Source organism: Pempheris klunzingeri, chromosome 22 (assembly GCF_042242105.1).
Source record: "Pempheris klunzingeri isolate RE-2024b chromosome 22, fPemKlu1.hap1, whole genome shotgun sequence".
NCBI lineage: Eukaryota > Metazoa > Chordata > Actinopteri > Acropomatiformes > Pempheridae > Pempheris > Pempheris klunzingeri.
The window spans coordinates 7,193,623-7,206,339 of NC_092033.1; the positions used below are offsets into that span (position 1 = coordinate 7,193,623).

Here is a 12,717-nt window from a genome sequence, read left to right on the forward strand (position 1 = left end):
GCTGCTTCTGAAGTACACACTCATACCAGACACACTTGCAAATGGGGTTTGTATTTGTGTTGTCAGAGGAGTGGAGGGACCATTTGAGGTTGTGTGGTTATAGTCTTGTAAAAGAGAACTGCTGGGGAAGTGTGGCCGTTTTCTAGCAACTGCAGACAGGCGGAGATGCTAAAGTAGTGGAGGAGGACAAGGAATGAAGGCAAGAGGAACAATAGTGAGAAAGGGAGAGACTGTTTGCAAGGACTTTCAACTTGAGTGATCCACATTCCAGATAGACATGAATGTTCAAAGAGAAAATGAAGCATAATTACAGATGAATGAACAAAACGATGAAGGTGAATATTAGTGGATTGGGAATAGTTTGAACTTCTCACTGGTCAAAAGGTTTACTGAGAGAAGAGATCAACTTGTGAAGGACAGCTCCACAGGCACACACACACACACACCTACCTCTGCATCAACTCTACTACTATGACCCTTTGGCAGCTCTGATGGCCAATTTCCAATGTAAATCAGCCGCCTCTACGCTGAACATGTCTGAAATGCCATTACTCATGCAGATATTGTGAAATCAGCCATTAGCAGCAGAAACCTCATGAAAGGTTGTTAGGGTCTGGACTGGAATAGTAATTATGAAAGAACTTCCCTGCTGATGCAAGGGGCAGAGACTTCAGTAGCCCGTCTAGCAATTATAATTACCATCTTGAATCCATTCATTGCACTGTACTCAGTGTAAGTATTTTCGTCTGCTGTGCATTGAATATACACACATTTAAACCGAGCTTGAGTATGTGTGTATTTTGCGTCTCTACGAAAAAGAAAGTATTCTGGGCCATTTGTTTGGTTTGATATACTATGAAAGTAACAGAAAATAGAAAATACACAAGAAAGGCAGATAGAAGGCCACTTTTAAAGAGTCACAGAGTTAAAAGCTGTGCCATTTGGTTTGTGAGTCTGAGTGTAAGGAGTCTGGGACATACTGAGAGGCTGTATTGTGTTATTCTGCTATTGCAACTCAAGCATTGGGGAGACAGTACAATAGTACCACATTCCTGTTACTTCCTATTACTGGAGTGTCATTAATGATACATTAATGTGCATGCAGAATTTCAGAGTCAGATGGAGCTCTTATCAACAGAAATACTTTATTTGGCATTTTAATCTTTAAAGTTTGCATTTTAAAAGCTGATTATATGTACCAATGTAAATTTTGATTTGAAAACTAGGAAAATAAAGGGGCAGTAAAGAGTAGATGTCGACCAATGACCCGTGTGGGATGGTCATCACTGTTTTGCATGGAAAGAGACACAGTCCATCCTAAAAGTCATGTCCATTAGCTTCCTTACCACTGGCAATGAGCCAAACAGTCTTACTTTTTTAGTTTTATCCTTCAGCAAATCTTCCACTTCATAGATCCACCCATAAACCTTCTGGCTCCGAGGCTGTCCATCCCTGGAGCCAACTGTGGCACATGGCCAGATTACGGAGGTAACACTCATGGAGTTTTGCTATGCTTGTTTATTAGTCACAGATGATAATTTTGGACCCTGTCTGTGTGTGGTAGTGTGTGTGTGGCAGGGTCTGTCTCAGTGTTGGTGAGGACTGGGCGGAGGACTTTTTACTGCTCCAAACTATCATTTTTCTATCTGCCTTTAAAAATCCACTATTGGACAACCCCAACTAAACAGAACAATAGTATAAGATAGCATACTTAATGCAATACAATAGTTTCCAACAGGACTTAACGATGTTGATTTTTTTATATCCTTGAATTTATGGTAACTCATAATGACTTTGATTCTTTGTATGTATGTATATCTTTCCTCTAAAGATGATTGGTTTAAGAGCAATATGGTCTATCGACGGCATTGGCCTCAGCTCTCCCCCAAGACCCTGGATGGATGGATGGATGGATGGATGGATGGATGGATGCATGGATGATCTATTGACAATAAACATTTGCATTGAAAACAACAATCACACACACTGACCCAAACCAATCAGCCAACCAACATTGTCTCTGCCAAAATGTTTTGGTTTAGACCTGGAATTATTGGATGTAATAGGTTGGCTAGTTGCCTAGTGTGTGTGTGTGTGTGTGTGTGTGTGTGTGTGTGTGTGTGTGTGTGCGCGCACTTGGAGCGCTATGCTAAATATGTCCACTCATCTCTCGTGTCACCAGGAGCCCCGGGCTCACACCATGACGTTAATAGTTTGACAGGCCCCACTGCTCTTCTCAATTTCCCTCCCTCCATCTGTCCCTCTTTTTCTCTCTGGCTCTTCCCTGCTTTCTATCACTTTGTGCCACTTACTCTCTCACTCCTTGCCTCTATGTGCCTTCGGACAAATGCAGGTCACAGCCATGATGCAACCCTCATGGAAAAAAGTTGTAAGAAGAATAAGAGTCTAGACACTTTTTTTCAATTCCTTCTATTCTGTCTATAAGTTTTGAGGAGCAGGAAATGCTGGCATATCTTCCCACTGTATTATGTATGTGGCCCGCACACTCAATTCTAATTTGGGTTTAAGCAGAGGATTGTCATGAAATTCCTCTTTACATTTGATGACACTTTGGCATGGGAGGTGAATTGGTGAGGGCATCTGACTAACTGTAGGTAACGATTTTAGGCATAGGACTCTGACAAGGTTGAAGAGAGGCCTAGTTAGCTTATAGTATAGCTGTGGTTACTGTTATTATGAGCTAAACTCCCATGCATCAAACTAAGACCAGCTCTAGCCCTTACTCTCACAATTATTTTACCACATGACTCACAATATCACCATAGCACAGTAGCAGACACAGAGATTGAATATAATGAAAGGAAAATATTTTATTACAATACCCAGATTAATCACCTTTAAAATGTCCTGATAACTCCAAAAAAAATAAAGAAATTCAAAATACCATTATCATTCCTTAAACCATTGGGGGCACTTAGTTAGAGCGCATTTGAAATCCTCCAGGAAGATTTTGTCTGTACTCTGTCACTTTACCATATTTGAAAATAAATTGTACTGCAATTGTACTGCTATTTAATACAGAAGGAAATAACATGCAAACAAAAATAATAGGGTGCTACATGTATATATACTGCATATTTTCCTAAAGCCATTTGCTTTCTCAGGGGTGTGGGGGTTACTTAGGTCTATAGATCTATACCGCTTATCCATCAGGGTCACAAGCGTACTGGAGCCAATCCCAGCTGACTTTGGGCGAGAGGTGGGGTACACCCAGGACAGGTTGCCAGTAAAATATAGGGCCAACACATAGAGACACTTATACTCACACTCACACCTACGGGCAATTTAGAGTCACCAAGTAACCTAATCTGCATGTCTTTAGACTGTGGGAGGACGCCGGAGTACCCGGAGAAAACCCACGCAAGCACGGGGAGAACATGCAAACTCAACACAGAATGCACCACCACCCTGCCCGAGACTATTGTTAGGGAAATAAAATTAAATTTTGCTTGTTTATTTTTTGGAGTTTTCTCTTGTATTACCTTTTCCTTATTGAAATGTTGTACAGTGTTACTTCTTAAGCCTTTATTATTTAAATAGTCATCTATCTGTCCATCTTGTTTCTGCTGATTATCAGGGGCATTGGTTACCGTGGTGCCCAGGTAGGAAGTTTGCATGTGGGGGTCACAATTTGATGAAGCCTAACAGAATCAACTCATCTGCAAAGAGCAGTGATGCAAATCTGAGTTCCCCAAACTGAGTACTCTTATTTTCTTTTCTGTGCCTTAAGATACTGCGAAGCACTGAAAACACAGGTTGACTTCCTGCCAAGAATATGGACACCACGAATGTCAAGTTATTGAGTTGCTTGAGTAATCAAGTTATATAAGGATATAATTGCTTGTAAGTTGACATTGCTTTGTCCAAGAGTCCCTAACCTAACCCAGTCTGACATTAGTACTAATACTTCTCATATTACTACTGTAATATCATTAGTTTGATGGCAGAATATTTTCATCAAAAAAGTATAATACAGTGGTCCCTCGTTTATTGTGGGGGTTACGTTCTAAAAATAACCCGCAATAGGCGAAATCCGCGAAGTAGTCAGCTTTATTTTTTACAATTATTATATATATTTTAAGGCTGTAAAACCCCTCACCATACAGTTTATACACTTTTCTCAGACAGGCATTAACATTTTCTCACATTTATCTCTTGCTTGACTTGTTTGTTTGTCTTGCAAACTGGCAGCACTTAAAAGTCACACTGCTAGCGATTGAACATTTATGTAAATTTGGCAAGCCGAACGCATTCTGTACTGTACAGAGACACAGCACGGAGGAGATTGATTGACATTGGTCTACAGTCCCTTAGTCAATCAGGACGCAGAACACAATGCGCGTTCATACACTGTAAAAAAAGTATGCAAAATTGCACTAAAAAAATCCGCGAAACAGCGAGGCAGCAAGGGACTACTGTATTATAGTATATTGTTGATGGACAAGTCACACTGTAGGCTAGGGTTGTCAGTGTTCAGTCTTTCACAGCAAGTCTCTTTTTATCCCAAATGTAGCAGCGGAAATGAATTCATTGCATAACTGAATGCATGTTTCATCGAGTCATCACAATTGGAGGAAATTTTCCTCAAATGGATCCCTAATGATATTTGAAGTATTACCAGAAACAATAAACAGCTTTAGTCTGCATGTATTGTGTTTGTAGTAAAGCAGGAAAAGTGTGTACATGAAAGTGGAGCCTGGTATTTGAATACAATGACAGCCGAGTATCTGGCCTAGCTTGAGAGTGTACTTTGTCTATTATCAAGTACTGTTGCCATACAATTGATGATTTTATAAGTGCTGGCCTTCGAAAATAAGAGTGTTCAATTTCTGAAGGTTTTTACAGTGAAGAATAAATCCTCTAATGCAGCGGGCAGTAGCAGGCAGCCTTGGCAAATTAAGCCAGTGGTTAAATCTCAATGATAATGATTGTCAGGGATTATAGTTTTGCATGCATAATAGTGGTGAAGCTAATATGAAAAGAGGATTCTGTTGCTATGATATTTGTATTTTGAATAAGGCTGCTGACACAATTTTACGTGGCATTCCCAGAGTCTTGGACACACAATTGAGTCAGCTGCACGCAAGTCATGCAGTAGACCGCCAGGCCCCTCCTTGCAGACTTTTCAGTCAGAATTAAACCAGTCTGCAGATTTCCCTCCAGGATGTCTAAGTCCACTGGCAGTCAGTGGGTTCAGAGAGTGTCTTCTAGAAAAAACTCACCCAGGGCCGGCTCTAGGCATAGGCCATATAGGCGGTCGCCTCCTGGCTAGAGGTCGCCTCCTGGCTAGAGCCGGCTCTGAACTCACCACTAGAGTTTGTTTTTCATTCCAACAGCTTTCCTGTTGTGTCACAAAGAACAAATTATTGTTAGTGTAAATATGTTGCTTAGCTTGAACATTATATGATGGAATGTACTAAAGGTGCGAGTGTGGACAAATTTCCACACAGTGATCAATAGTGTTACCTTCCAGAAATTACATGTTTACCAAGGAATGGTAGTATGACACTGGCCAGGTTGAGTCCAGAAGAAGTGAAGTATATCATTTTGATGTATCTTAGTCTAATCTAATACATTTTCTTTACTCTCTAGTACTGTCAAACTTGCTGAAATCCAACATCCTAATCAACAGCTCTGCCTGACTATTAAGTCAATGTTTTGGGCTTGTCATTATATTTTTTTTTTTACTTACTTTTTAACATTTCTTTTACTTGTTGATTCAAATGCATCGATATTGTGAATAGGGCTGGGTATATTAGAATTACAATCCCAGCAGCAATACTAATACCTTTAAATGGATAGACACTAATAGAGTGCTCAATTCGATAACTCCTCTCCAAGCTAGATGAGATGATTCATCATCTCATAATCCTTCTGCATATAAGAATTTATTTTTATCAGACGCCATGTAGTATAGCCATACATTTGAATGTGTCATCTTATTATGCTGAACTGCCAATTCTGTCACATACACTGTGCTCGACTTCACCACCAATGGATTGTTGCTGCTGTGGTAGCGGGCCAATCACATGACACATCAAATGGTGATTGGCTGCAAGCAGAACCATACAATCAGTAATTTTCTTAGATCTGTGTACAAAAGAATTGAATGCAGGTATCATTTGACTGGAGAAATATTTATAGTATTTGATATTATTTAGTATAGCAAAAGGTATCAAGTGCTGATAATTGGGAGGTGATTTTAAGCTGCTAAATGGCCTAGCTTCTGTTTCAGTACCCTTAGTTTTACACTGTACAGTATGCTCCCTTAGTATTAAACAGATACTTTGTAGCTTTCAGTAACTGTACCTCCCATGCTTTGTGGGGGTGTCATTTTGAAATGCTATATTGAAGTGCTGTCGTTTTAGTTCAGTTCTAGACTAAAACTGACTGCCATCAGTAGAAGCCACATCCAGCTATCAACCACACCTGGTGCTCAGTCCTGGTGGAGGCATGACTGTGTTGCGATTCGGCTTGGGCTGAAATGACACCAGGCTTGGGCTATCATTTAGATGGGGCCGTAGCTCAGCCTCTTACTTGGTCCACAATTTGGCAATGAAAAAGTGTCAGTTTTGCACCAAGAAATGTGCTCGGCTGTGAGTCAGGCTCCTCAGTGGCTGACGATTTATGCCATGGAGAAGTGTCTTTCCCGAGAACCTCCAATCCCTCTCGATGAGCTATGATCACACACTTGTACATGTACATCACATAATGGTCAGAGGAGTGAGCTGAGCGAAGAGTCAAGAGAAAGTCTGTTCCTCTGGAATAAGCAATGATAAAGAGGCCTATAAACACACTCACATACACACACATTCAAACTGTGAGCTGTATGATGAGTTATAATGATGAGTGAGGGTGCGACAAATTGAGCCTTCATTCCAAGTTTGTCCACAGTGTGAATAATGGCCCTGGACGTCGTTCTTCTTTTTTTTCTAAGTTTCTCTCTAGATTCTTTCTGCTGTTTTAATTTATCTCTCCCAATTCCATTTTTAGAACTCTATCTGCATATTTATGTCTCTTTTACCTGTCACCTTTTCTTTCACTTGATTTCTGTTATTCGTCTCATCTCCAATTTCCTCTCTCTACTTTATTTGTGCCTCTCCATTGCTTTGGTACAGAGAAAAAAATAGATGGGGGAGAAGTACTTTTGTGTTCTCCTGAAAAACTTTTGCATTCTTATGTATTCTTTCAAGAAACATTTGTGTTGTCTTGCAATAATTATTCTGACCCTGAAGTAAATTGACGTAAATTAAGGTGTTATGAGAGAATACAAATGTTTTGCAAGAGAATGCAAAAGTATTTATCTTTTCTTTTTCATTAATCTATTTTTTTAAGGGTTCCATACTTAAGTGCTAGTCTAACTACTTTTTTACTAATTACTATTTTTATTTTACTGATGTTTTGCCTCTATACCAAACTCAGTCTTTTTTGGAGCAGCCTTTAGCCTGGATTCTACTTATTTGAAGTTTAGAAGTCTTGATGCCCACACCGCTGACCCTCTTTAGTGATAGTTTTTTGTGTCATTGTCTCAATTTAAATGTCACATTGATAAATGTCTGTCCTTTCCTCCACAGATTGGCTCGACAGTCTGTTGTCGCTTGCCATATTTCTCCTTTTTGTCTTTACCAAAAGTTCCATTTTTCTTTGTGCCACCACAAAATTTTGATTTGTTCAAAGATATTAAGTCACATTTGAATATATACATATAAATGACAATAGCAAAATATAAGGTGACTATAGAAAATATGGTGGCATAGAAACAGTCTTGTCGGAATAAATAAAAACATAAGGGAAGGACCATCCATTGTCTATACCGCTTATCCGTCAGGGTCGTGGGGGAGCTGGAGCCAATCCCAGCTGATTTCAGGCGAGAGGCGGGTACACCCTGGACTGGTCGCCAGCCAATCACAGGGCCAACATATAGAGACAGACATACACTCACTTCTCACACTCACACTCACACCTACGGGCAAGTCACCATTAATTGGTTAGAGTCACCAATTAACCTAATGGTCATGTTTTTGGATTGTGGGAGGAAGCCGGAGTACCTGGAGAGAACCCACGTTAGCATGGGGAGAACATGCACACAGAAAGACACAGAAAGGAACCTTCTTGCTGTGAGGCCACAGTGCTAACCACCGCACCACCATGCTGCCCATAAGGGAAGCTGATTATTAATATTATACAGAAAGAAAGGACCAAAAAGCATCATGGATTTGTTAGCTTGTTTTGGTTTTGTACTTTATTTTAGGAATGTTAATCACTCATAACATTGTACCTATGAAGGCAATTCTGAATTTAACCAGTGAACTCTATGTTTGTGAATTCTATGTTTGTGTAAATTAATAGTTATTTGTAATAATGAATACACTGAAAATATATATATATTTTTTGATACAGGGAGATTAATTCATTTATGTATTAGGTAGCATTAATCAGTACAGCTTTCTTAGCTCATGGTACGATTGCCAATGTTTGCAAATTATCTACAAATGAATTTCCCCAGAAATTAGATTTTTACACTTATCTTACCCTAAGCAAAGCTCACATGAAACTGTTGTATTCTTAAAGAAATCTAATGTAATAGTATAAATTATTTGGAGTTGGGTTAAATATGTTTTTACATTATTACTGGTGAAAAGTCTGTTCTCCAGAATAACAGTATACTGTATAATAATACACTATATAAACACAAATGTGTCAAATTTGTTAAAAAAAACAACAATTGAAATGTCAGATTATTTTGTACCAACTAAATTCAAGAAAGATATTCATGAAGAATCAGAGCAGGAAAGGAAAATATTAGGGTTATGTTGCTGACATCCATCTCCATGATCAGGCATGAACCCCACATTGATTCTACATTAAATCTGATTTATCAGCAAAGATTTCTAACTGTTAACTATCAGTTCATGATAAAGATCTCCTCCTCACAAAGAAAAGGTAGCGGGACCAAACAGTTTTCATCACTCCACTTGTTGTCCTCCATCTTGTTGATGACACCGCAGTGGTTAGACAAGGGCATCTCAGGCACTGTGTCATTCCTCCAGTTGCTGTAGGTCACCGGCCTGTCACTCGTCCAAAACCAGAATCCAAAGACCTGACTCTGCCTCAGACCAATCCAGAATGGTCCACGAACGTCGGTATTGTGTAGCCACTGATTGACAGCTTCCTGATCTTTGTCATCCTCAATCCACAGCAGGCCTGTGTGGTACTCCTTGCAGTAGTCAAAGGCCTCTTCCCAAGTTAAAGTTTCATTAATGACTTTGATTCTCACATCACCTGACATAAAAACAGGGGAGAGACAGAAATAGGATTTAAAAGTAGGAACATAAGTTCAACCACATGCTCATCAGCAATCTGCCTGTGCTGTTGGACATCTGATGTGTTCATCTATTCTTCTGTTCAGTGGCATTCCTGAGGGGTCATTTCTTTTTGTTTCTAGCAAGTTTTGTAATCCAGTATACATTTCCCTGTGGGGCCAAGCCTTCAGTCACTGTAATGGCATCTTTAGAAATTCTTACTTGTGACAGTGGCACATTGACTTACACCTTACAAACTTATACATATAATACATTGCCATGAATGTGAATCTCCTAGTGCTAAGATGGATTGGCAACATGTTCAGGGTGCTTCAAAATGTCACAATCACAATCCTGGCTACTTGGTAAAGCAGCTTTCTAATGAAGCGAAAACAATCTGTCTATGAGTAATAGGAAATAACACAGATATGAAGGGAGTTTACCCAGTATGGCTTTGTAATTTCAATAAAATCACCAACACTGCTGTCTCCTTAATTAATGAAGACCTGAGGCTTGTACGATGAAGACAGTTCAACATATACAGGGTTTCTTTTCATTGTTTTGGTTCCCTATCCTAACAAGTACAATCGGGATAAGCAGTCATACAACGTTGGTTATCAGTTTGGTAAGTTAAACCAGGATTTCATATCATATCACATCAGAGAATATAATATTAGAAAAATAGGAATAATTTCAACACATAATCCAGGCAAAAGGCAATACATCTGCCAAATGTATGATCACATGATCAAGGGAAATTTCCAGGGTTTTGGTCATCAGCTACAACATAGTCAAACAGGCTCTCTTCTGTTTCTGTTATCCTCACTTTTATTTTTTCAAGAATGAACTGACCTATCATTATATGGTGAGCACAATACTGATGGTAAATTTAAAGCACATTCTATCTTGCTTTTCAAATATATTTTAAATGCCCCATTTATAGTATAATAAATGCCCCATATAATGTCCTGTGACATTATCAGAATCAGAATCAGAATTCCTTTAATAATCCCCAGGGGGAAATTGCTTTTATTACACACAGCTCCAAAAGAATAAGAATAAACTTCAAACACAAAAGTAAAAATATAAATATATAAAAGTGTGTATAAAAAATTATGTATTAAAAATTATTATTACAAATTATTACACAGAGGTAAATTATTGCACCAGGTGAGTCCAGAGTCTTATAATAAGAGTCTTATAATAATAATGATAATAATAATAATAATAATACCACTACTACTAATAATAATATATAACAACATGTACGATATTAGTATCTATACACTTAGATGATAAAAGTTGATTTGCATGACTGCTCGACGTTGGTCTATTAACGTTGAATTAGTGACATGCACATGCACATTTTATTTGAATAGAGATCTTACATCTTAAATGTCCCAGTATTATTACCATAACTACTGTCATATTGTCCATAGAGTACAGGGTAGTCATACAGTATATGTAAATGTACTGTACTGTATGTACTGCAAGTGTATGAATGTGTAATCCATTGAGTGTTATTCACGTTGTGTCACATCAATAATGTGACATATGGTCAATTCCATTTGATTGAGTTTAAGTTTTCATTTACTTAACTATTGCTTACCTTTGGAACATAAAAAATGATACTCAATTCCTTTTTCACCGCTAGTTTTATACATTGAATCCCATCTGAATGTTGTGTATCCCCTGTTTCCACCGGACGGATTATCCCATTTTCTGAAAGTAGAGCAGCTTTTGTCCTCCCACTCCCATGTATCGTGCAGGAGTCCAATCCAAAAGCTTGTTCCATTTCCTTTTTCAATCACTTCAGTATTTTCTGTGTCATTACTAATGCTGACCAAATCAGTGAAGTAACTTCTGCAATGCTGTAGAGCCTGACACCAGTTCCTCTTCCTGTTAACGAGGGTGTAATTATTACCTAGAAAAATAAATAGAATAATAATAAAATAGCATAAATGAATAATGGCAACATAACATGGCATTTGTTCATCCTTTCACTAAGAAGGGTTGGTGTGCAAGATAACATCTTTGCTCCCACGTTTGAAAAGCATACTAAGATAAGATACTTCACAGATACTTAGAATAAGAATTTTTAATTTTGACAAAAAACACATAAAATCACATAATAGGAAGAATAATCATATATTTTTTTTTCTAAATCTTTTAAATCACCAGTAAGACAGATGTAGAGTGTGTCTGGTCTGTTATTCCCAATATATGTAAATATATATATGCAATATATGTATGCAATGGTGACATTGTTCTTGCTGAAATCAGAAGCTCTGCTGGAATCTAGATTTAACTTCAATATAACTGTGTACACTGTATTATAAAATCATCTTGACTCAACATCCACTGTAAGGCTTTTTAAGGAAATAAAATTCAGAGCTCAACAGATGTGCAACTGACACTGAGCCATTAGCAGATATGTTGCCATATAAAAAGTCCAAACAGTCCACTAAAGCTCTGTTCTAACTAAACTATGCAACATCAAAGGAAATGAAACAAGTTGAAACTCACCTTTGTAGCACATAAACGGTTTCCTCTCTGAACAATTAAAACCTGTCCATGTCTTGTTGTCAATAGCTTCACATCTTTGCTCCCCATCTCTTACAGTCACAGATGACTTACTGAATGTGATATTGACACCGTTTGACCAAGTTGGTTGAGATTTAATACTCCTATACAGACCAACCCAGACTGTCTTCTTCACAAACTCGTCTGTGAAGTGGGCATCCTCTTCATCATACAGAGTTACAAGTGATTCATTAGTCTGGTTACATTGTTTCAAACTATCTGCCCTGGAAGCTCGTTTCTCATTAAAACTGAAATATCTTAGGCGGTTTGATGCAAATGTAAAGTGAAAAAATCCTGTAGAAAGAAAGAAAAAAGACAGGATTTTACTTCACTGAACATTTAAGGCTTATACAAACAACAGACATCATGAGCTGTTGGACTGTTAAAATTAAGCGCACTTGGATAGCATACCCCCCCTTTGTGATGCATACCACATAGAAGCACTCTGTCTTATTCAAAACTACTGAAGCCATAAGATTTGATAAATATTTGAAGGTCCTAATCCTGTTATACTAATATGCAAATACAATGCACGAAAGACCCACAGAATACAGACCAAGAAAAGGACCTTTACCTGAACACAGCAAGAACAACACTGGGGTCATGGTCACAGTTGTGGTTCGCTTCGTATGGTGAAAAGACTAAATGAAAAACGCAGATATAACAAATTACAGTAACTGAACAATTAAAGTAGGACTCCCAGTCAGAGAGAAAAAGATCGAGACGTTTAAAGAAGTGAGAGTGTCTATGCTTCAGTAATGAAGGAAAGTTTCAATCCCTTGTTGTTAACTCTTTTACCAAATACCATTTA

At 38.2% G+C, this 12,717-nt stretch overlaps 1 protein-coding gene across 1 annotated transcript; it reads right to left on the reverse strand.

Annotated features, from left to right (window-relative positions):
• Positions 1–8,504: 8,504 nt before the first annotated feature.
• On the reverse strand, positions 8,505–12,115 carry LOC139222130 (C-type lectin BML-1-like). Its single transcript, XM_070854108.1, has 3 exons — positions 11,850–12,115; positions 10,933–11,247; positions 8,505–9,303 (listed from the first exon to the last, which is right to left on the reverse strand). Exons 1-3 carry the CDS (start codon positions 11,860–11,862, stop codon positions 8,927–8,929), a joined length of 705 nt encoding a protein of 234 aa, XP_070710209.1. The 5' UTR covers positions 11,863–12,115; the 3' UTR covers positions 8,505–8,926.
• Between the last annotated feature and the right edge of the window lie 602 nt (positions 12,116–12,717).